General features: G+C 35.7%; 1 protein-coding gene across 1 annotated transcript; it reads left to right on the forward strand.

Annotated features, from left to right (window-relative positions):
- On the forward strand, positions 1 to 26,472 carry LOC140158403 (uncharacterized). The gene is made up of 8 exons (XM_072181495.1): positions 1 to 140; positions 11,099 to 16,124; positions 18,370 to 18,513; positions 19,405 to 19,626; positions 22,575 to 22,742; positions 23,522 to 23,672; positions 23,886 to 23,991; positions 26,326 to 26,472. The coding sequence occupies exons 2-8, from the start codon at positions 11,192 to 11,194 to the stop codon at positions 26,470 to 26,472; spliced, it is 5,871 nt and encodes a 1,956-aa protein (XP_072037596.1). The 5' UTR covers positions 1 to 140; positions 11,099 to 11,191.
- The last annotated feature ends 50 nt before the right edge of the window (positions 26,473 to 26,522 follow it).

A 26,522-nucleotide genomic window follows, 5' to 3' on the forward strand; every position in this document is an offset into this window, starting at 1 on the left:
GGAGAAGTACAAAACTGTGAATATTTAGACATAAATATTGCTGCATTTTAATAACCTTATCGGGAAAAACATGTGAATAACCAATATCGGGAAAAACAACTCTTGTATCGAATATGTGAAATGTTTTACTGCATATGATTGTAAGTACTACCAGTTGCAATTTACTACACTTCTTATGCCATTTTTTAAATAATGCAAAACAATGCTATTCAGAACGTTGTCATTATAGGTTTTTTTTTTATAAAACAAAATATCTAAAAATATATAATCATTATATTTACACTATTGAATCAATAATGAAAAAAATGTACACGTGAGGATCTATCTCGCGTGGGTATATTATATAGTATGCAATACCAATAGTACAGGTGTTCTTAAAGGCCCATTCAGTGATCCCAGCGCAAGTGTAAAAAATTGTTTATAAATGGTTGCTTAAAAGTGAAGGATAAGTCATTCAAGTTGTCATTTGATATTTTTGAAATGAAAAATTTGGCAAAAAACGAAGTAAACAGCAGTATTGGCGTAGTTGAAGCCCCATTCAATACATATTTATGTAAATGCCTTATTTTGTCTTAAGGGTAGACGAAGTATTGTTGGTCGAAGCAACCTAAAAATCGATTTTCATTATCTAGATCAATATATTATTGAAAATTAACACTTTGATGTTTTGCAAAAGTTCATTCTACAAATCGTATACTTTGCAAACTTGCTTAATCTATTGTTGTTAATTACTTATGTACGTTTTACAAAAGTGTTGTTGTTTCAGCCCTCTTTACAACGTAACTCAATTTATTTTATTATTTTATTTATTTATTATGCTTCATCACTGGCTCATATACAATTCCAAAGATAAATATATTATATAAATATTGCACATACTAATAATCAAGACAAAGTAAAGAATAAAATGCCAGCGAAAAGAATGGGACAAACAGGTGCAAAATCACCTCTAGGACCATCCCACCTTTCGATTTTTGAAAACAAATTATTGGAAAAAAAAACCCATCACAGCCCCATCCCAAATTAAATAAGCCTGCAATTCGAGCATCTGCAGTAAGAGCTCCAAGAGCATGTTTTCAAAGAACAAACATTTTGAGTAAAATGAGAATTCAAAAATTCAACCACCCCGGATTTGAAGGAAGAAAAGGAACCGGCTGTCCTTGTAGACAAAGGCAGCTGATTCCAAAGCTGCACAATGCGATTAAAATAAAAAGTCATGTGCGCTTCGGTTTTGCAACGTTGAATTTTGAGTTTAAATGGATCGGAAGATAATCTAGTGGTGGGATGGTCCTTCCCATTCCCTTGGCTGAATTTAACATAATTATTGACATTAATATCATAGTGACCCTCCCTACATCTGTAAAAATAAGAACTCAAGAACCGCAGCACCTATAAAAGTATATCTGTGATATTTTAATTCTTCTACACGCTCGCTATGAATTGAGCAATGCAGTTTTTGCCAAAGCCCACTACCATTCGTAAGATGCTGTGAACTACCAAATCACAACAGTTTAAAATAATTAATAACCTTAAATACACAGCTTTCGGCTGAACCACTAGCACATCTTTGACAATGACAAAGGTACCAAAATCTGAATTTTGATGATTTTTTATGATCGTCCAGATGAGAAAATCACTGAATGGGCCTTAAATTATATTTGCTCACTGGCCAAAACGGGTCAAGTAAATATATCAAAGATCTGTGTTTGCCATATTGATGGTCAGATATACCTTGTTTTGCTATATTTACTGCATATTTCATAACCGCTGAAACCACCATCGCGAAAACTCACATGCTTGACCTTTTCTACATATTATGATATTATCTATACACATGCATTAGCTTTTCTGGTTGAAATCCATACACCCTCTATGGAAGACATGACCTTGATCTCCCACACAGGGAGTGTGGATTTCAAATGAAGTCATCTATTCAGGTAACCAAGTTTGAAATTAGTACTCCCTGTGTGGAAGATTAAGGTCATATCTCCCACAATATATGGGGTGTGTGGATTTCAACCGCAATAGCCCACTAACACGAGTGTGCATCAAAGACTCCAAAGTCCAAATTGTAGCTTTTCAATCATGACAATGACATTTACCCGAAGTTTATCTCGATAAAATGGCAGGAGAATTTTCACAACACAGACGTAGCAGGAACACTTAGGTGTACATTTATTTTAAAATAAAATAAAATAAAATAAAATACTAATTTGTCGATGAGCAGAAAGAGCACAGAAACAAAAAGATCTAAAGAACACCACCGGCAAATGACATGTAGACCTAAACCACAGAAACTGGAAAGGGCGCTGTCTAATCTGCATAGCATATGGACTCCACCCTCCATTGTATTTGTTCACAAAGTTGACAAAGGCAACAGTGCTTGCTGAAACGTACACAACGTAAGTGCAATTCTGGATCAGATGCTATTTATGCACTTAGTTTACTGGGTATTTGTCTCCATCGTATTGGATTCAACGATACAAGTGATGACAACACAGCTGTTTGGAGAGATCTGTGTAATGCTCATCATTTTCGTAAATTAGCTTAAATCATGGAGCTGTGTTCCTCCTTTTTTTATATAAGGAAATGCTTATTTCCTATTTTGATCTAAATTTCTCAATTAATTTGGAATAATCAAAATATAAATATGAATATAAACCATATTTTTATAAGAATTTATTTGCAGGTGGCATGGGATTGGTATTTTCCCCTTCCATTTAATATTGGTTGGTTCGCAGTGTCAATTGGAATTGCTTTTTTCAATGGAAATATGTGATTGCTGCAATCGCAGCAGTTGTAGGGCAAGTTTTCAAGCGAAACGAATTTGTTGCAAAAAGAATTCATATTAATGAGGAGGAAAATTAAATGATCTCTCAAACTTTGAATCATAGAAATCATTGAAACTCCTACATCAGGGGGTAAATATAGTGAGAAATGATAGTGAGTGGATGTGATATCTATTTTTATCTTTTAAATTTAGATAAAAGTGTGTGGTACTTTCAATACAAACTTATTTTAGTCTTATGACTAACAAAAAGCTTCGCAAAATGAGGATTGTGCAGAAATCAATGTGAAACAATGTCTTTTATTTCATAGTATTATAAATGGGGATACGCATCCTGCACAAAAACAATTAAACATAATGGGGATATGCATCCTGCACAAGAACAAATAACCACAATGGGGAACGATTGCTAGCTACGAGAGGAAACTGAATATATTAAATAAGAAAGAATGAACAGTTTACCAACCTAAAGTGTTACAATTAAACATGACAACAAATACAACCCCATTACCTACTTTACTTATTATTATGTTTTGATGAATCCAAATGTGTGAAAATATTGGATCCAAAACATAATAATGCTTTACGCCCAATATTTATTGGTCTCGCTATGAGTTTTAAAATATTGGACTCGACCACGTGTCGTCCAATATTTTAAAACTCATAGCTCGACCAATAAACATGGGCTCAATTGATCCAATTTTATATCATAATTGGGGGAAACAATTTTAAAAGCATCAGTAATGATCTCCTTCACTTGTGTACTTGCGTAATATTTGTTTGTGTGTATTGCATACCTCAACTGCTTACATTAGACCCAGTTTTAACCACTATTAGACCCAGTTTTAACCACCAGTGATTATTTTTGCATTTTTTACAAAAAATAATAACAGAAATGGTAACAAAAGTTATGTATATTATAGGGGCAAGGAATCCAGTTACTACACTGGAATTTCAATGATTCAAGACAAGCGGTACGTTATCTATGATGAGAAAAAGGTACAGCTAGAATGTACCTCATTTCTTAACATATATAATGAACTACTTGTCTTATATCTTTGAAATTTCAGTGAAGTAATTGGATTCCTTGCCACTATAATATTCATAACCTTTGTTGCCGGTGTGATGTTATTTTTTTTAGAAAAATGCAATATTAGTCACAAAATTTATCAGGGGTGTAGTACCACCTTAAATTAAGTCTAAATTATTGAACATCAATTATAATTCTATTTGACCGGTAAAAGTCTGGTTCGTGGAAAAAAATGTATATATGTATACAAGTATTCTCTAACATTGTATTCAACCATTGTGTAAATTCGACATTATTTTTATATTGTTTCCTTTTTAAATTGAGCCTTTGTATAAATAATGTTATTAATAAAGAAACAGTGTTTTTAGTTTACATCTTTTTTTGAAATAATGAATAATTATTCATTTTAATGAAATTATGGGAGTGTCAGAAGATGACACCGGTTAACTAGTAACAAACGCAGGGCGCATGCGCGAGCCGGGAAGTTCAAGCTTGCTGTAGAATCGGTCCCTACACATGTACGACACGTTTGCAACGCCCCGACTCAGGTGTCAATTTGTGGATAAAATTAAATAAAATTAAATATCTTTTTTCTATATGTCCGTTTCTCCGTCTCCCGGGGAATTGACTTGAAAACACTATGAGGATTACTCAGTTAATTTTTGAGGACAAAAATCATGAAATTGGTGGTGTGCAGGAATTTTTTATGGCCAAGTTTTAAGGCCAAAAAATATGATTTTTTCGAAATTTTTTTGACCGAAAATTCGACCCTTTCTCACTTATCTGATGAATTTTCAACTTCTTTTTGACATATGTGCTAGATATGACTTTGGTGTTTATATTCCCTAAAGTAATTGTTGTAGTTTTGCTTAGTTTTATAAAAAGAAGTGATTTTCTGCATGGAGTCGTTTTGATATTCAGCTTTGTTTACGTTTCAAAACCAAAACTGAATTTCCCGGCTCGCGCATGCGCCGTGCGTTTGTTACTAGTTAAGACACCGGCCATTCTTTTGATATAGCCTACGTAATGACTTCTCCAACAGGCAATATAAATGGGTTTTATGTACATTCATTTGAAAAGCTGAATACATAAACAGTCTAAACGGCACGGGTAGTATAAATAACATATTAACTAGCTTTGTGCGTTATAATTGACAATTATTTGACCTTCGAATAATATCATCAAGATTTTACTCATATTTGTCTGCATTTTTAATTCATTACATTTATACAACTGATATGAGCTCATGTTTAGATTTCTAATATGATGATATTTAGCACACAATATAATCTATGAAATGTTGCATGATTTGTACTATACAATCCATAATATTTTGTATGATTTTGATTATACAATCTATTGACAAAATTAGTCATGGTGGAGGACACAGAAACAGAAACGTGTTTAAATAGTAAAAACCAACACAAAGGTGTAGGTGAAATTAGTAAAAGTGTTATTAGTCAAATATTTGCTTCCAACAAACTCATGTCATCCAAACCTGGTGATAATAATCTTTGAGTAGAGGGAACAACACGTGAGTGGAGATATTTGAGGATCACAAAACATTACATTTTCCACCAAAATGTTTTGAACCACTCTAAAATTATTTTAACCATTTTATAAAATGAAATATGATTATTACTCATTGTGAATAAGCTTGTCCCAGCCCTTTTTAAATGCATTTTTATTTTTTATCAGTACAATATGCAATGATATAGAATTCATGTGATGTCACCATTTCCGACACATGTTGTTTTGTGTGCCAACTATATCAGAAATTATGTTCATATGGTAGGTTTGCAACAATGATTTTAGATATTTCAGACACTTTTTTATGTGTAAAAATAAATTAAAATACATTTTGGATTTATAAAGCGCCTTTCTCCAGATCTATATAATAAATAATATATTTCTACTAAGGTCCTTCCGTCGGTGGAAGCTCTATAGTCCGAAGGTTCTTTAGTCCGACGGTTCTTTAGTCCGAAGGTTCTTTAATCCGACGGTTCTTTATTACGAAGGTTCTTTATTCCGACGGTTCTTTATTTCGAAGGTTCTATAGTCCGAATTTCAAAAAAGGTTCCCTAATCCGAATATTAAAAGAGGTTCTTTAATCCGAATTTTAAAAGCGGTTCTCTAGTCCGAATATGAAAATAGGCTCTATAGTCCGAATTTTAAAAAGGGTTCTATAGTCCGAATATGGAAATAGGCTCTATAGTCCGAATTTGAAAAAAGGTTCTATAGTCCGAAATTGCAAAACGGTTCTATAGTCCGAAACGGATACCGTGTTCTTTAGTCCGAATTGGTAAACGGGTTCTATAGTCCGAATTTTATTTTTATCATTTGTTTCAGTGTCAAATCATCACTTGTTAAATACAAATCCGCTGAAGTTCAACATGGTTGGTTTCTCTGGATATTTTTCGTAGCATACATTAACGTTCACCTTTATTCTGGTGATATTTTCTTCATTTGTATCCGTTTTCATTTTCGACCCGTTCAGGGTAGACCCTGAAAACCCGTTTCTGGCCATTTTTCAATCCGACGGCCTACTTTATTAAAAATTGTGTTATGCAACTTGTTGGGCGATCCAAGTTCATGTGTAGGTCTCAAATATTTATTTAAGCTATAACATGCCTCTCTTTTTTCCACAGAAAGGCCAAAATATCTCTAAAAATATTTTTGTTTTTACCGGAATCCATCTACATCACATCGTCATTACATCGTGATTTGGTGGTGTGCGCCCTTTTAATAGCAGTAGCGTCATATCCCGTTTGCCATAGACTCTGCTTTAGTATTATCTAGCTAGAGGGCGCAGTATATGTTAATGTTTTAAAAATTCGGACTATAGAACCTTTTTACTGATTCGGACTAAAGAACACGGTATCCGTTTCGGACTATAGAACCGTTTTACAATTTCGGACTAGAGAACCCTTTTTGAATTCGGATTATAGAGCCTATTTCTATATTCGGACTATAGAACCCTTTTAAAAATTCGGACTATAGAGACTATTTTCATATTCGGACTATAGAACCCTTTTTTAAATTCGGACTATAGAGACTATTTTCATATTCGGACTAGAGAACCGTTTTTAAAATTCGGACTATAGAACCTTCGAAATAAAGAACCGTCGGAATAAAGAACCTCTTTTCAATTTTTTTTCGGACTAGAGAACCTCTTTTAAAATTCGGACTAACGAATGCTATGAACACGTGTTCGGACTAGCGAACCTTCGGACTAAAGAACCTTCGGATTTTAGAACCTTCGGATTATAGAGCAGTCCCCCTTCTGTCAGGCCAATTATTATAGCAACTTTAATAAAGAAACAGTGTTTTTAATTTACATCTTTTTTAATAACATAATTATAATTATTCATATTTTCATGAATTCAGAAGATGCAACCGGCCTTTCTTTTGACATACGTTATATGTCCATTTCTATGAATTGCTGAATACATTAAACAGTTTAGAATGCACGGGTAGTATATTAAACATTTTTTAATATAACTAGCTTTATGTGTTATGAAGGGACATTCGACAATTATTTGATATTCGAATAATATATAGTATGATATTTATCACAAAATATAATCTATAAAATGTTGCATGATTTGTATAATACAATCCATAATATTTTGTATGATTTTTATTATTCAATCTAGCAATCTATTGACAAAATGGCGGGGGACAAAGAAACAGAAACGTGTTTAAATAGATAAAAACCAACCCAAAGGTATAGGTGAAATTAGTTAACTAGCAGTCAAGTTAGCTCAATCGATAAGGCGTTCGACTATGGTGCGATATGTTGCGGGTTCGAACCCTGGTGGTGCCTAGTTTGTTTCTCGTGGAAAATTGAGTTAGCTTGAAATTCCCCTGGACAAGGAACTTACTACTAACTTGTCTCGTTGTATACCGTACGAAACTCGGTGAGCTGATCCTGGTTGCGATGGTTATTTGTGGAATGTCTAGGGTGTGCGCTCTTGAAGCAGCAAAGTCCCTGAATTGTTGTTTAATGGTTTATGGAATGATGTGGGCCGTAATGGTCAGCGACAACATGTAACGTGTGCTGAGGCTTGTGGATCAACGTCTAGGCGTTGTGCCTGTGCGTAGCGCACTATAAATCTGTGCGCATTTTTTTAAAAGTGTTATTAGTCATAGATCTGCTTCCAACAAACTCATGTCACCCAAACCTGGTGATAATAATCTTTGAGTAGAGGGGACAACACGTGAATGGAGATATTTGAGGATCACAAAGAAATAAATTTTTCACCAAAATGTTTTGAACCACTTTAATCTTTGCACTTCAAAATTATTTTGACCATTTTATGAAAAGATATATGATATTGCACATTGTGAACAACCTTGTCCACCACACCCCTTTTTAAATGCATTTTTATTTTTCATCAGTACAATATAGAATTCATGTGACCTCACCATTTCCGACACATGTTGTTTTGTGTGTCAACTATATCAGAAATTATGTTCATATGGTAGGTTTGCAACCATGATTTTAGATATTTTTTTGAATATATAAATTGGAACAGTTTTTTTAATCTATTTTTAAATTAGCTTTAAAATGTGATCTTTAATTGTACATGAATGTTTTAGAACAACGTATTCATATCCGTGTTTTGACATAGCAAAACAAAATTTGCAAAATAAATAAATAAAAGAAAAACTCAGAAAAAAATGAATAGCAATATTTGGATTTTGCAAATAAATTTCATTTGTTGTCATTCAAGCATTATTAATTGTAATTGAGCCTCGCCTGTTGCTGCTGTAGAGACCGGTTTCTGATATATGGATTACTTGCTTGCTTCAATAACGTATTGCAATATATTGATCAATTTTCTTGGATGTAGCGTCCCATTGCTATGGCAACGAATAGCCATGTTGGTAGAAACGGAGCGAAGATATTGTGGTTTCTAGACGTAAATTGCATTGACTCATGTCGGCTAATTGAGAAAATTATATGCCATTGAAAAATGATTTGGTGGTAAGGCTGCTTATTCAGTAATCCCAGCGAAATTGTAGATAAATTGCCTAAAGGTGAAGGATAAGCCATTACAATTGTCATTAGGTATTTTTCAAATGAAAACATTTGGCACAAACAAGAGACAAACAGCAGTATTAACAAAGTTGAAGCCCCATTCAAATACATGTAGCTAATTTCTCTACTTAAGTAGAGAAATTACAGATTCATGTAAAATGTCTTATTCTGTCTTTAATACACGGCTTTCGGCTTAACCACTAGCCTAGAGGTTATGTTAGCAGTAGCACATCTATGGCACCAACAAAGTTGCCAAAATGCTAATTCTGATGATTTTTACGTTCCTTCGGATGAGCAAGTCACTGAATTGGCCTTTAAGGTCTGTAATGTATCGCTTAATAATGATGTCTTCTATAGAACCCTACATAAATAATGTCTTACTTTTTTTGAAAACATAATAGGCGTATAAATTTGGGTCAGCTCTTTGTGTAAAAGTAAAAAAGGTAATGATAAAATAATGTCAATATTTTTCTATGCGTCACTTGCCCTTTTTTAGTATTTTTTGCCGCACCCATTCTTGCCAGTGAACATTTGGCGTTTAATATTCAACTGTTGAATTTTAATGTGTTAAAAGGGCTCTGATATGAACGTTTGGACAGTATTTTTTTCTGGGACATGAGTGCACATCAGACATATCAAATTGCATTCTGAATACGAGAAATGTCCTTCTGATATCAAGTAATTTTGATTCTTTGAAATAGAATTATATAACATTATATTAGACACATTTTATGGCAAATTATTAAAACTTGATATTTTTTTCTTTGTTTTTCATATTATTAACAGTCTGGCCGCTGACGAATTTGCGTAAATCCAAAATGGCCGCTTATGCAGTGGGTGGAATTTCAGAGTTGGTCATCTTGTTAAAAACCATGTATTCCCGAAGGATGTAGAAAGAGTATAGTTTGACCTATCTCCGATGTACAGTTCTTTAGTTATAGGGGAAAAGGTCAAATGTCAAAATTGGGATTCCACAGGGGACAAACATTGAGAAATTCTCTGATTTTGATAATAAAAAATGCTCTCATATTTGCTCCGCTTGCATATACATTTAAAAAAGAATAGTTTGCCTTATGTCAGGTGGTTTGTTATCTTAGTAACATGGCCCTATTGACCTTGACCTATTTTATGATATTAACAATACATCCAAAACAATGCAACTGTTCTCATTTAATTCATTTCTGAATTTGAGTACGATCAGATGCAGTGGCGTAGCGTCATAGGGCCACGGGGGGACATCCCCCCCCCCCCAATCGATTGCAAAATTTAGAAAATCCCATAGGAAAATTGCCAAAAAACGACATGTGCCCCCATACAGACCCAGTGCCCCCCCCCCCCATCATGGTCGGAGACATTATGATGACCCACGCTACGCCACTGATCAGATAGAACATTTTTCAATAATGACACCAATGGGCCCCAATATTTGACATTTTACATTTTGGTGTGCCTATAACTCAAGAACTGTATGTCAGAGGCATGTCAAACTATACGTTTTCTGAATCCTTATGATGAGAGCAATACATTGATATGGTTTTTAACAAGATTCGACTAATTTCTAAATTCAACCTCTGCATAAGCGGCCATTTTGGATTTATGCAAATTAGGCACTGTTCCACTACTTGGTTTTTCGGGGACTATTGATGTGTTATTTAATATGCTTTTCTGAAATGAATGGTGATTAAATGGATTCTGTTGCAATTAGTGGTGGGTTAACCCCTTATTTTTCTTAATTTGACTGGCCTAGTTATGATTGTCAGACTATCATTGAATCAGCCAATCAGACTCTGTTCAGAACACCACTTCCGTGTTTACGCTCTGCACCCTCTCAAATATGTAAACAGCTGCCGCCCTTCTTTCCAGAAACTGTAGTACTCGATCCGCTTCAAAAAGGTTGTCGACTCTTGAATTCTAGAACACATTATGTTCATTCCACCTTACATTAAATCAATTTTATTGGATGTGCGTTTTGTGACAATAAAAATGGATCAATATTAACTTTCACTTTTACCTTCTAATTGATGTTTGTGTCTTAATTAATGAATCAACATATAGTTGAATTCCAATATAGTCCATACAATAGTTTCCAAGATTCGGATAATTTCCATTTTCTAAAATTGAATTTTCTAAACTTCTTTCGTATTACTTAAACCCATAAATGAATACCATGTAGCACAAATCCAGTCTTGATATTTCTAAAAGTAATTGCTCCTCATTTCTTCTTTTATGTACCCAGAAGTGAATGCCACAGATGCCTTGAAAGATGTCGATTTCGAGATGACGATTTCTCCTGTGGATTATCAGGACTAACGGATGGTAGATAGTCACCATGGCTACCACGTTTTGGACGCATTTCCTCTGCATAGGGTTCGTGCTTATAACAGCTGAGAACCACGATGAACCCAACTCCCCTAAACAAGGTGAAATCTTGCCAGGTATTGCATTTGAGGAAATCATGCACATGTTTGCTGATGTTCTCAATCAAAACACCTTCAAAGGATCCCTCGCTGAAGCCTGTTTGAGCGCCAGACGAATCTTGGACGCAGTATCCAGTCAAGATAGCGGCTCGTTTGAATTTGATCTAGATTCAATTTGCTTACCTATTCGAGAATCTCTAACCACTGGGGAAGATGTTGATATTTACAAAGAAGTGTGTGAATTGTTGGAATTTGTTAATGGTAATTACTATGGATATAATTATGACGAAGATCGGAAATATAGCGATATCAATATTCGAGATGGGTACAGGTGGCTTCTGAAATCGTTCATTCTTTTAACCTTTGACTCATCTTGGTATTCACCATGGAGACATTATCTGGTATCACCTCATGAATTAATACACGGTGCTTTCAAGATGGATTGGAAGAGTGGCAATATGGATTGTGACCTGATGTCCCAAGAATTGAGAGGTCGAACGGGTAAAGAATTCCTTGATCGTGCAATACGGAACAGTTTCTTCGAAGCTCTTCGTTACCGACATTTCCCCAGGAATTGCAGTGTTTCCAATGACGAACCGTACGATTATGACGAAGAAGCGGCGTACACGTCCAGCATTATTGATAATATGATTTCAAATGTGCTAGGACATGTCGCACGGGACTGTAACGTTCTTAGCAACGCTCTTGATGATTTTGAAAGAGGCGACAGGACTGCAATAAATGAGATTCTTAACCGTGCCAAGGATAATTATTATCGCTATGTTTTTGATGACATGGTCTGCGACAGTGAGCTGTTGTCCTCCTATAGAGATAATGATCCTGACTTTGAAGAAGCAATTGCGAACTACACGGGGTTTTCTTCTACAGGGCAACTTTGTACCGCTCTTCATAATATATATTGGTTTACGGAACACCCCGAATACTATGAGGGAAATATAGAAGATATTCAACATGAATACAACACTGGAATGAGTATTTACGGGTACCATCATTCACCGATCAATGATCCTTCATCTCAATATACATCACTACTTAGTCTTTCATCCAAATTTCTTACCGGTAATTCGACATTATCAGCGCTGAATGCAGTGTGTAGCGCATTCGATGACTTCGGCTCCGAAGATAGGCAATTGTGTGATGCATTGTCAATAGCCGCTATAAGCGGACATTGGAAGGCATTCAAGGATATATGCGAAAAAGACTTCCTTCAGAGATATGATCATAACGCATGGAGTGAGAAATTTCATGCTAATCAACCATTTAACATTATATTCAATTCTTTCTTTCTATTTACCTTTAATGGAGACTGGAATATGCCTTATAGACATGAGTTTATTTCAATCACCAAACTTCTTCGACAGGCATACGATCTGTGGCCAAACTACGATACAATCTGCCAAAATGTTGCTGAATCTCTAGATCAACCTGCTAATGTGTTAGTAGAAGGTGCCATCATGCATTCATTTAAATACTACATCCGAGATCATATTTTAGTTACCTGCGCATTACCGCTAGGACCTGATGGTTATACCACCACTACCCTTCCCGCAGGACAAGAGACGCCTTCAATGGACAAAGCTTCAGCTATTCTTGCGGATATCTTTCAGTTCCTTTTACATTTTGATAGCAAAGAAGCGATGTGCTCATCACTGTCAAACACGCTGGATGAAATAAGACTAGCGGCTGAACGAGCCACAAGATCCTTCTTACGAATTCTAGAAGACGAAACGAAGTGTCGCGAATTTCTGAAAATTCATCGATATAAAGAGGGTTTCACCGATGCAATATATCGATTTACAGGGTACCATAGAGTTAGAAGTTTTTGCAACTATCTTGTCCAGACATTTACCTCGCGGACACCTGAGATCAACACCAACCGTTTTCAAGGCAAGACATTGCATGAGCCATTTGATGTGTACCTCAACAGAGGTGACGTATTCGATGGCGTCAACTTCACTGATCTGCTTCCTGTGGCTGTTAACCTGTTGAATAGTGCAACTGTTAGAGAAGGTATCAACCTGTTATGCAGTACTTTCCAAGATGCCTTAGATCAAGGTAGAAGTGATCGTGCAATTTGCGAAGCTTTGATATCACAGCAACGAAATTTTCAAGAAGAATGCAATGTGTTCAACTGGCTTACTGCAGATTCTGGTGGATCAAACCGGCAACGTAATATCTGGCCGTGGTTTCTCTTCAACCGATGGTTACCTGATTGGTTTTACGATTACAGCGGATTTGACCATATCTTCTACATGTACACTACCGAATCTTTACCCATGAAATTAGATCTGCCGCAAATGTTAAACAGAATCCTGAGTTTTTCCGATTCGAGTCCTTATGAAGCATTTTGTGATCGTCTATCCGATATTATCGTCAGCCAAGATGATACATTGACGATAAAACATATTCTTGATACGGTTATAGATTTTACTTTGGATCATCTATCTCGCATGGCACCTAAATTATGTCTTGCGGAAAATATGCCTTTTCCAGATGAATCTACTCATGAAAAGCACTCTACAACCACTCCATCAAATAAAGCAAAGGTATGTCCGCCTTACGATCAAACCTATTGGAAACACCTGCATCTAGGACCCGTGGAAGGTCCTATGGTCGGAAAATTATTTGCTTACTTAAACACCTATGTGCCGATTGAACTCATGTGTGAAATATTATGCACTGAACAGAATATAAACACAGATATTCTCAAGACGAAATCCTTGGTTAGCTTGAGAGAGGTATATACCGATTCTTGGCATTGCCGCCTTTTTGCTGCTTTCATTGATAGTGAGAGACAAAAGGCACATAAGGATATTATTCCGACATTAGCTGAGGAAATGGGATTTATATCTACGGATAGCATGTGCACGGCAATGGTTGAAGCGTTTAATGCAGGCGACACGGAGCTTGATTTCGATTGGTCTAATGTTACAGCTTATTACAAGTATTATTACCCAAAAGAGTTTCATCCACCCACCAAAGGAAAGGTACTACCCGGTGTTTCATTTTACCAGCTAGTTCAGATGATCGGTAATATCTACAATAACACCCTACGTAGTAGTCTCACAACTATATGTCGAATCTTACACATCGAATCTCACAGCAATGACTTTCCATTTGAATACGAACTTTGCATACTTGCTAATGATGCTGTTACAAATAAGAAACGCTTTCAAGAATACTGTTACTCGGAAGCTGCACAATATCAGACATACTTTGATCACGCTGATGATAATATTGGCTATGATGATATCGTATACCCGGATGGGTTTCCAGATCATATATTTGAAGAACAATCTTGGGCAGTTTCTCCAGAAATCACGGCACTTAACGATTTTGCGAAGGCACGATTTGGATTAGATATAAATAACACTTACAGTGTCTGCGAAGTTGGCGGAGAAATGCTTAAATTATCCATGGATGGCTTCATTCAGACTGTAACAGACGGGTTGTCTTTAGTTGTAAAGACCTTCATAAGAAACCAGTATGATATGATATGTTCGAATGACATCAATATTGAAGATATTCCTACCAGCAATTCAACAGATTTTCCGAGCGAATTTCCCGCGCATTTGCTGGCAGTACTTGCAGACTACCAATCGTCTGAAGAATTTTGCAACCAGCTGTTACACCTAATACCAACATCGAACGAAAACAGGGGCACGTGTATAAAAGAAACTGACGATCCCATCCTACAAGACATTGTGAATAAAATAACATCTAATGCTTTGTTGGTAATCAAAGACAAAATCGTTTGTGGCAAAGTTGTTGACGTCTTCTTCACCTATTTTAACGAGGATTTACCTGTTCTAACTGGACACGATACCTCGAACACCCTTTGTACTACTGTAGTGGATGCACTTACGCAACCACCAGATCAGGCTTCTTATAGTCCACCACCAGTGCCATCCAATGTGGCCGAAATCTTGGAAACTTTTGAGCCGTTTCAAGAACCTGGACAAATACTTCCGTTTCTTACTTTTGACAAAGCTGCCGAATTATATGGATACCTGTATAATCAGCCATCTTTGTATGACAGTCTTGCTTATTTGTGTGAACACTACAATAGTACATTGTTTATGATTGGTGACGTACCTCAGGAGATCAGAAAGGTGTGCAATGCATTCAAAGATGATGGGGACATAAACCACGCGGTTTCAATTTGCAAGGCGATTGTAGTTCCCTTGATATATGGAAGCGAATATCCAATTGGATTGAGGCAAATCGATCCACTCTTTGAAATTCAGAAAATTTTGCTCAATCTTGCCGGAGGGAGCATCTTCATGAATACTAGCACAGTCACATCTGCAATAGAAACTCTGATTAATTCTGAAATGAATTTGAAAGATCTTATAAACGGTGTGCTCGATGATTTGCTACCTAGTGCCCTACAAACCGCATATGACATATGTGACGATTGGGATGCAATTGATACATTTTTAAAACTAGAAAGTGAGTTTGACGGACAACGGATAAATGCCATGTGGAGACTTATTGGAACTCTAAGTGGATTTGCGACATCTGCGGGGGAATTTGACTGTGATACTCTGCAAAGCAAAATCGCAGCAGAACATAGAACCTCTCGTGCAGTAGATACGTCAACAGTTGTGGAAGATTTGAAAGAGAAATTCTGGTCTTACATGACTGATATCAACCAATGTCAAGTTGCAGTTAACAGTTTTATGGAATATATAAATCATGTAAATGCTTCATGGTCAAGTTCTGACGATACTATAACACATAGTAACCTTTTTACAAACTTCACACGATACGCAGATGCACGGGAGTTCTGTAAGGCACTTGTGGAACTTGTCGACATCAAAGGTAAGTTTTTGTTCGGTTTTTATATTATAAATGACATAAGTTCTCTGTACTCTTTCCTTTAATTATCCAAGTAGAAATTATGGTTTCTGGTTGAAATGGGTGAACTATCATGTGACTATAATTGCTTAAGGAATTGGATAGCAACGTTTGCGCAGTATTTTGTGGGACCTGTGAGTACATCAGACACATCAAATTGCATTCTGAGGAAAGTCCTTCTGATATCAAAGACTTTTGAACTTTTGAAATTCGCGATATATAATTCAAATTTAATGGCAAATTATTAAAAATTGACATTTTTATGTTTTTGAAAAAAAAGTGGTTGAGTTGCAACAGATGTTCATCAGAAACATAAAGAACACAGATTTTTTTTTTGGAATTTGCTTTAGATTAGGTGCGGGAAACCTACAGCCCGCGGCCCACATGCCGTCCGCCCGCGAATATTGTGCGGCCCGTGAGACTATAATTAAAACGAGAAAGTGGTAAAATGAGTCCTGTACGTACGAGTGTTCGTTGCGATGTAATCGCAATTTTTACTAATTATTATTTCAATGTCTTAAATTTTCTACAGAAAATTAAACGGACTATGCCCAGAATATGTAGACAAATTTCACTGCAATCCATTGACAAATAATATCTCAATTATTGTCGACATGTAAACAATATTTTTTTTAAATGTTTCCATGGATACTTGGTTTCTGAGAGGAAACATGAATAATATCCTTTGTATTTTTGCAATGATCCACTGATTCGTGAATGAGTTCTGTATAGCTAAGAATTAAGTACATTACAGGTAGGTAGACTTAGGACTATTAAATTTAACTACGATAATAAAAATATGAAATGACTTCCTCTTCAAATTTTTTGCAGTCATCAAAAGTTTCAACATTCATAACCATAGATTTTGACCAAGAATTTATAGCATGCAAAAATATAAATTAATTTACAAAGTTTACAAATTAATTCAGACAAATAAATAGAAAATCAAATTATTTTTACTGAAAACCTGTTCATCATTTGAAAATTTTGACCTTTCGTATTGAAGATATACATTTAAATCTTTTTGGGAAAAAGTTTATATCTTCAAATTTATACGAACAGTCAAAGTTTTCAAATGATGAGCACTTCCGCCACATTAATTTTAAGTACATATCATTAGATTTATAAAGTTTACTTCGAGGACTGTTAATATAATATCTTTAATAATTTGCCATACAATTTGTATTATATCGAGAATTAAAAAAAAATCTAAATTGTTTGAATTTTGAAGGACATTCCGCATATCAAAAAAAAAAAAAAAAAAAAAGGTGATGAATAGGACATTTTTCCGAGAAGTTCAAAAGTGGCATTAAAGATTTTAATAGGTCTGTTAGTTATTGGCCAAAATATAGAGAACTTTTTACAACTGAAGAACCGTAAAAGCTACCAAATTTGTAATGTCATTTTTGTCATTCTTAGAAAATTCCGATTAGGAAACACGTGTTTACTAAAAGAATTGATTTTTAGAAACATTAGACAAACGTACCAAAATTTATCCTAGAAGTAGAAAGATTAAAATATTCAACTGCACTCACCAGGTTATTTTCCCAAATAATTTCAGAACCAACTGGTTCTTCCTCAGTGGGTAAACACTGATCAGCTCTCACACACTATTACCCACTGAGGAAGGAACCAGTTGGTTCTGAAATTATTTGGGAAAATAACCTGGTGAGTGCAGTTGAATGTTTTAATCTTCTACTTCTTGTTTACTATCTGCACGTCGTATGAACTTACGCAACTGTAAAAATTTATCCTGCAACCATTTCATTTTACATTCGGAACAATTTTATAAAATGAGTTCTGACTTTCTCAAATTGTTAACAGACGTGGCATGTCGCTTTTTATGTGACACCCTGTATATTGAGTGAGTAAAATAGGCTAATCTCTTTAAAGTTTACGCTCCCCTGTGGAAGAACTTGGAAATATCTTCCACAGGGGGCGTATGAATTTCAAATGGAATTAGCGCATTAACCAATTATATTTGACACTCGTCTTCCCTCTGCAGGTTGAATCTTTCAAAGAGAGTGTACAGTATGCAATTTAAAACGAACTGCCTAATGTATTCATTCAATTTGCAGCTGAATTTGAAATTCATACTCCCCTTTAGAAGACATTTCTAAATCTTCCACAGGGTAGTGTGGATTTTAAATGGAATATCCCAGTACAGCAACCAATCACTAATGACAACGTTATTTCCCATATTGATTAGATAATTGCGATGAATCGATTTGTACAATGGCTGATCCTCAATGTGGAACGAACGGACAAACATTTAGAAACCCATGTGACTTAAAATTAGCAATGTGCTCAAATCCGGACTTGCAATTACAACACGCGGGAGAATGTCAATCAGGTACAGTATAGCGATTTAAAATAAAGTTTTATTTTTAATTCTTAGTCAGTGGGAGTGGTATATTACGTAGACACATAATCAGATTGGACAATCGCATGATTTTGGCTGTCGTCTATCAGGCTGTAGACGACCCACGTCATCATGAATGTTGTTAACGCGTAACACGCTCATAGAGGTACGCGTATGTATCACGTTGTATGCGTAGGCGCAGTGCGGAATACTCGCACGCACGTTTCGTTCATTTTAGAAAAAGGGGAGTTTTTATGACGGTAACTTAATTTTTGCTTTAAAAAACGGTTATTAAAATAATATTTAACTGACTAAAAATGAGAATAAACGATAGGAATTTTTATTTTGCCTATCCTCTATCTATAATAGACGACAGGCAGGTCCAATATTTTTTATCGTAGTGGATACCAGCTGCGCCGGCATCCACTACTCAAAATATTGGACCTGCCTGTCGTCTATCACACGGTAGAGGATAGGCAAAATAAAAATTCCTATCGTTTATTCTCTAAGTAATTCACCATATATGCACGGATGGAAAACAAACAAAACATTTTTGTGTATCTCATATATAGCGTTGCACATCCATTCAGTAAATTAAGAGTGATAGAATTTGTGCATGGAATATTTGGCATTTCCATGATACTGAAAACAATAGTTTTAGAACAATAGAAACCGGTTCCAACAGGACGGAACCGCCCGGAACTGGCGGTTGATCACCGGTCGAGTTTTGATTTCATCCTTGATATGAAAAAGTAGAAAATTATCGAGCCATCTACTAAATGATATGTATATATCTCACCTTGGCTGGATATTTTCTTGTCATCCCAGAATTTATAATATTGTACCCTTTATCATTTATTTGTTACCTTACCTGCTCTTCAGGGATGTGTAACGGTGACCGAGACTGTAATGGCGATTGTCAAGGTACTGCCATTGTCAATGAGTGTCTATATTGTGTGAATGGGAACACTGGAAGAGCAAGTGATTTTGGGCGGGATAAATGCGGGGTGTGTATCTCGTCAGATGCGTCCTATCGTTTGGGGGTTGACTGCAATGGAGACTGTGGTGGAGTAGCCGATTATGATGAGTGTGGAGAATGTACTGGTAAGTATTATATTGTATTACAATAGGCCTAATACACATTACATGGTCTTTCCAAAAATACTGACAAAAATTATTGCTTTTTATTTAAAAGGTGCAACTCAAAATTGTGCTCATTTCAACACCAAATTCGATCGTTTGTATTGCCTCATTAAATGACTGAGTGAGCCTTGTACAACAAAGACGTGAGAGAATGAGGTTCTGAGAGTATTCTGACAAGTATTGAAATCCAAATACCCAGCAAACACAAAACGTTTTCGACATCATTCGCAAAAGGTTATAAAAGGTTGTCAGAAAACGTTTAAATGTCGGTATATAAAGGGTATATTAAGAGTATTAAACGTTTTCATAACCTTAAAAAACATTTTTTGATAATCTACTGCTCAGCAAACAAAAATGTTTTACAGAAAATGTTTAAATGTCGGGTTATATAAAGGGTATAAAAACGTTTTAAAAACATTCCAAAAACATTCTTGAAAACTTGATACAAAACATTCTAAACAGAATGTTATTTTGAGGTTGAAAAAATATTTTGCGAAAAATGTTTGCCCAAAATATTTTCAATAACGTTTTAAAAACGTTTTCATGACATTTATATAACCCGACATTTAAATGTTATTAAAAGGTTTTGAAAAAAACATTTTAAGAACATTTCTGCGTTTGCTGGGTTCAAATATTTTAACATAATGATATTTAAGTATTTGACACAATATTTGGCAAAAATGTTTGCAAAAATAGTTTACAATAACATTTTTTGAAAACATTTAAAAATATTGTTGTAGTGTGTGTGTTTTCATACAAAACGTTTTTAAACGTTATCATGACCTTTATATAACCCGACATTTTAATGTTATTAAAACGTTTTTACCTAAACCAAAAGCCAAAATATAACTTATTTAAAATGTTTTTAAAACGTTTTTGTGTTTGCTGGGTATGGACTAATGGGCTATTCCAGATGTATTCCGCACCCCCCTATGGAAGACATTTAAAAAAATACAATTCCAGCTGGAATTGAGATGTGTCTAGAATTCCAGTAGTCATATTTAGCAAAGATTCCGGCTGAAGGGTATGGAAGACATTGAGATTAGGTGAAATTCCGGCTGCTCCGGCTGCTAAAATAAACGAAAAAACAAGAGTGGGGATTGTGAGAGGCCATGATGTGCCTATGGAAGACATTCACATTTCTTAATATTCCGGCTGGAAAATGGTCAAAAATGCTCCAATTCCAGCAGAATCTTCACTTATGATCACCATCTTGATTAACGTATGAAAGACATTTACTTGAATTCTGGCTGGAAACAAAAAATGTTCTAATTCCAGCTGGAACCCTATGGAAGACATTTACATTTACGTGAATTCCGGCTGGCCATATTACCACAATTCCGGCAGTGTCTTCCATGGGTTTTTCCTGACATGTGAATTCCGGCTGTCAATTTAGCCCCAAATTCCGGAAGTGTCTTCCATAGGGGGGGTGCGGAATACATCTGGAATAGCCCAATTCTATTGATGTTTCTAATGAGCACATTGACTGACTTGCAGAGTTGGGTGATTTTAGCAGATATACACATTTGACGATCAAAAACAACCCCAAGGAACCCCGAACATAAGTTGATGGAAAAATCTCCACACCATCAAGAATAAGACTAACATTGGTAATATTTTTAAAATGATGGAGAGATGCTGTCAGAAAAAAACTCTTTTCATGATTTAGTTTGAGCTTGTTTGTATGTCTGCAACACATCTAGGGAGCTTCCATAATGCACACACTACATCACCAGGAATTGTAGGATATACCACCAAATAAATTTGGATATCATCAGCATACGGTATTTCACATTATGTTGACGTAAGATTCTCCCAACAGCATTAGTATTCGCTGGCGAAGTGATGTAATAATCGGATTTACTACCATAGCAATAGGGCAAAACAATTTCTGAATATATCGCGCTGCACTAGCCCTCCAAGTGTAAAGTCCTGACTATCTCAAGAAAGAGGAATCCAAATAGATTAGACCTTTTGGAAATGGAGGAGCTGGAAATCCTGGGTGTTACTATATTGATAAGAGACTCACCTGGGCTAAGCACATTTCCAACACTGCTGCCAGAACTGGGCAGAAGCTTGGAGCACTAAATAGAGTAGCAAACAAGCTTGATGTAAAAGGGAGAGCCAAAGTTTACAAGACCCAGATTCGTAGTGCCTCAACCACCACCCTGAGCTCCTTGACGACAGGTCACAGGCGACAGGTGGCTGCTGCATCTGTGCTCTACAAGATGCACACCAGCTTGTGCCCGCCAGAGTTGAAAGCATTGCTGCCCAAGCCTTACGTGACCAGTCACAAGAACCTTGTCAACCGGCAGAACTTTCGCCCATGTTGCAGTCCATGTTTGAAATGGAATCCCAGACTGTGTAGTTGGAGAGATCACTGATTATGGAGCTCAATCCGAGCCGTGTGCATCAACATCTTTCGGGATTATGATTTAGCAGAGGGTTCTTGTCACTCTCCTAAGCTGCTGTGAACCACTGATTGGCCCATAAGGATGACTAATATAGTGCCCTGTTGCCTATATAACTGTTTGACATGGTCATTCCTGAAAGAAAAGAAAACTACAAGCAGTCATTGATACTAATCTTACAGGTGCGAGTGATCACCATGGTTCAATGCAGAGGTACCGTGTGAACGTACTAGTGAAGTGCGATATATTAAAAAATTATTTTACCCTATTGCTATTGTAGCTAATCCGATTATTACAATACTTCGCTATAGCGAATAATGGTACACAAAGCCCAATGGCCAAGTTACAGACCCTTGTGGGAGGCCATACTCCAAATGTATATCTTTAGAATAACTACCTGGCGCCCTTTTAAATAAAACGCTCTAAAAAGAAAATAATACGGATACTCTTAAATATGCAAATTGTATTCTGTATCTATTTTATATACACTATTTTCAGGTGGTAAAACGACTAAAGCCAGAAGCATTAATGACCATAGGTTAGACTGCAACGGTGTGTGTGATGGTACATGGGTGCTAGATGGTTGTGATATTTGTGGACCAAATAATGGACATACGGACAGCTACAGTATGTACAAAGACTGCAGCGGGACATGCCATCCACCAGGTAAATTGATAATTTTAATAACTGAATTTAATCTTCGATTAAGGGCTCGGTCACCCACCTTTGCACAGTATTTTTGTGGGTTTTGAAAGCACAACAGAAACTGCATTCTGAATACGAGGAATGTTCTTCTGGTATTAAAAGGTTTTTGAAATGTGCGATATAATATTACATTTTATGGCAAATTATGGAAAATTTTTGACATTTTAAATAATTTTTAAAAACAGTCCTCAACGTAAACTAGGTGGTCGAATACTACATAGGGGTCGAATCACTCTCCAGGTCTGAGAGATCATTCATACCAACATGAAACACTAACGCACTGTTGACCATGTTGACACCCTCTTTCATTTTCAGGGATTAAGGCTAACTTGTTACGATAAATCGAATACATTGAAACGTTTGCAAGTGCTGAAAATTCAATTAAAAAAAATGTTCCGGTGGTATCATTTTGACCCGGTTTTATCGATGGGATATATTCATATATCGGCTGTTTGGGGAGACTGTACGTACTCGTTAAGTCTCAAGCTTCCAAAAAGGGGCCTTATTGGTACAATGTGCCCGTGTATTTTACACTATTATGGCGCATGATCGGAGTGAAATTTGGTTGGAAACGAGCACCTTCTCCCCTTTCTTTTTCTTTGGCTTCCTGATTTTCTCTTTAATTTTTGTCAGGGGGCACTTTTCTCTTTCGTTTCATGTAACAAAATTAATTAAATTAGAACATTTCTGCTGAATTATTCAATGCTAACTATTCAATGCTAACATTAAAATAACAACAGGCTCAGATACTGCAGGTTGGGCTCGGCGTAACACGTGTGATGAATGCGTAGGAGGAACGACAGGTCTAGATGAATCCTATGGTATGAATGCATGTGGAGAATGCAGAACAGACATCATGAGTTGTGCTGGATGCGATGGTGTACCATACAGGTAGGCGGCGACAAGTCTTTTTGACTTCCACTGTAATGCAGGTACCTATAAATCTCAGTGCACAATAGAAAAAGCCATCGGTACCAAGTGGTCACCAATACTAGAGCGCTATTGGACCGAATCATACGTTGAGCCTTATTAACAAAATTCGTTAGCTTAAATTTAATCCATGGCCACGTACGACTTCTAGTAATGTTCTTGTTTTTATTGTAGTGGGAAAGAAGAAGATGGATGTGGGGTTTGTGAAGGAGATGGGACCAGCTGTGTCAAGGTATCCCGTATACATCCTACCATTGCACCATCCGGGCAGAATATACAGGTCAGTCATGTTGACATAAGGGGGCTCCCATTCGAAGGGGGGGGGTATGAATATGTCGGTGACAGGAGTCAATTGTTTATGACCCCCTATCGCAAGATTTATTGTTTTTATGACCCCCCTATTTCGGGCTGAAAATGTTATGTGTACAATTCTATGACTCCCAGTATAACACCCCCGCGCGCATTCTGAAGGAAATAACAGCCCCCGTAACATGATGAAAGTGTTTTAACCGATTTCCTCTTGGATAAAGTCAAAATATATATAATATTTATTTGACATTACCATGATTACAACCCAGCACACAAAAGGTTTTATAGAAAACGTTTAAAAGTCGGGTTGTATTAAGGCGATATAATACCCTGATTTTCATCAGTACCCATCTTCTTTTTTTTGTTGCAAATTTATAAAGTATATAAATATGTTCATCATCTCATGTCCTGAACTTATAAAATATCTCTACATACAAAGTAGTTTTAAACCATTTTAGAAAATCATTTTAGCTATATATTTTTTTGTTTACTGTATCCTGGTAACTGAGATGTGTGTTTCATAACAAACCATAATTTATTCTATTGAACATGTCCAAGTAGAATACATGAATAGAATACATTAAATCCTTTGTTATACTATCTATAGAAATGTACTCACTGATTATAACACTGAATAAATTAAATAGGCCTAATCTCTTCCACATAGACAATTTAATACTACACCATGTATGTATCTTCTATAATGTGTTGTTAGGAAAAGAGATTAAAAAAGTCTATAAGGTCATCAAAGGTGAGGTTATAGGTCAATTGGTTCAGGTCAAATTCAGGCATCAATTTAGAATACATGTGATAGTCTGTGATATCATACATGTCATAATGAGGCATCAATTTTGATATTTTGTCTGTTACTGGATATATAATGGAAATGTGTGAGGTGGATATACTAAAATACCTTGGGATGTAAATGGTGAGTACAATTTAGATTGCCTAGTTGAGATGGATTGGGCAAATAAATATAAAATAGTTACCAAAATCACAAAAATGAAGCTTACGGAAAACTACCTAATATGGTGGTATGGTTTTTCAACATTGCTGTAGTGTGGTTGTGGTAACCTGTTACCTATGGCTTAATTAAGTTTCAGTGACATAGTGTCGCAAGTTCAAAATACAAAATATAGCTCAACATTGAAAATAGAAGCATTTTAACCGGTTCGTTATTTGATAGTTGTGGAGCACTAAGTTCATGAAGTCATAAAAGAAATCAGGGACCACTTATTCCCATTTCACATATCAACATTATTTCCCTAATGTGTTAGCAACACATATCCAAAATTTTAACGAAATCCGTTGATAGTAAGCTTTCCAAAATGAAGTGAATTTAAAACATCAGTGATGTACCACTTTTTGGCTTATACCATTAGAAGCATGTACGCGTCATTGATACTGATTCCACCAATTGAACGAGAAGATTTGCCCCTTCATTTTGCATACCACTTTGTCCAATTTCTTTTTCTCATTTCTTCACAAAATGCAAAAAAATGCAAAAAAACCCTTAAGGGTATACAACGTTTTAATAACATCTTTTGCCACAATGTTGGCCACAAAACATTTTGACAACATTTATAAAGTGTTGACATTTTAAAAATGTTATTAAAGTGATTTTTTCATATAAAACGTTTTTAAATGTTTTCATGACCGACATGTTATTAAAACGTTTTGACGAAAACCAAAACGTGTTTATATCACGTTTATCACATCTGAAAAAAACATATTTGTGTTAACTGGTAAGCTACGTGTTTTTCAGCAAAAGGAACATGAACAAAAATATTATCATAAATACTGAGAACATTCCACTTTATACCAAAGGAGTGTCTTAATTAAAGACCCATTCAGTGATCCCAGCGCAAGTGTAAAAAATTAAAATTGTTTATAAATTGCTTAGAAGTGAAGGATAAGTCATTCAAATTGTCATTTGGTATTTTTGAAATGACAAATTTAGCAAAAAACGAAGAAAACAGCAGTACTGACGAAGTTGAAGCCCCATTAAAATACATGTAGCTAATTTAGATACTGTCAGTATCTAAATTACAGATTCGTGTAAATGTCTTATTTTGTCTTAAATACATGGCTTTCGGCAGAACCACTAGCAGGCTATGTTAGCACATCTATGACAATGACAACGGTACATAAATCTGAATTTTGGTGATTTTTACGATCATCCGGATGAGCAAATCACTGAATGGGCCTTTAACAGAATATATGTTTATTTTATATGGAAGAGTCAACTTTGTTTTTTGTTTATATTATAATACAACAGCACTCTTATTATCTGTTTTTACCATAGTTTGTGATTAGGGGTGCCGGTTTGAATCATGCTGGTACTAAATGCGTCTTCGACCTTGACGGATCACGCACTGAAGTCATTGGTACATCGGATGGGCCACAAATGATTACTTGTGGTGATGTGCGCATTTTTCTTCTTCTAATGTAAGAGTTTCCATTCTTTGCCAGACCATAAATGTTCTAACTTAGCACGGGGTT

Source organism: Amphiura filiformis, chromosome 8 (genome assembly GCF_039555335.1).
Source record: "Amphiura filiformis chromosome 8, Afil_fr2py, whole genome shotgun sequence".
Taxonomy (NCBI): Eukaryota; Metazoa; Echinodermata; class Ophiuroidea; order Amphilepidida; family Amphiuridae; genus Amphiura; species Amphiura filiformis.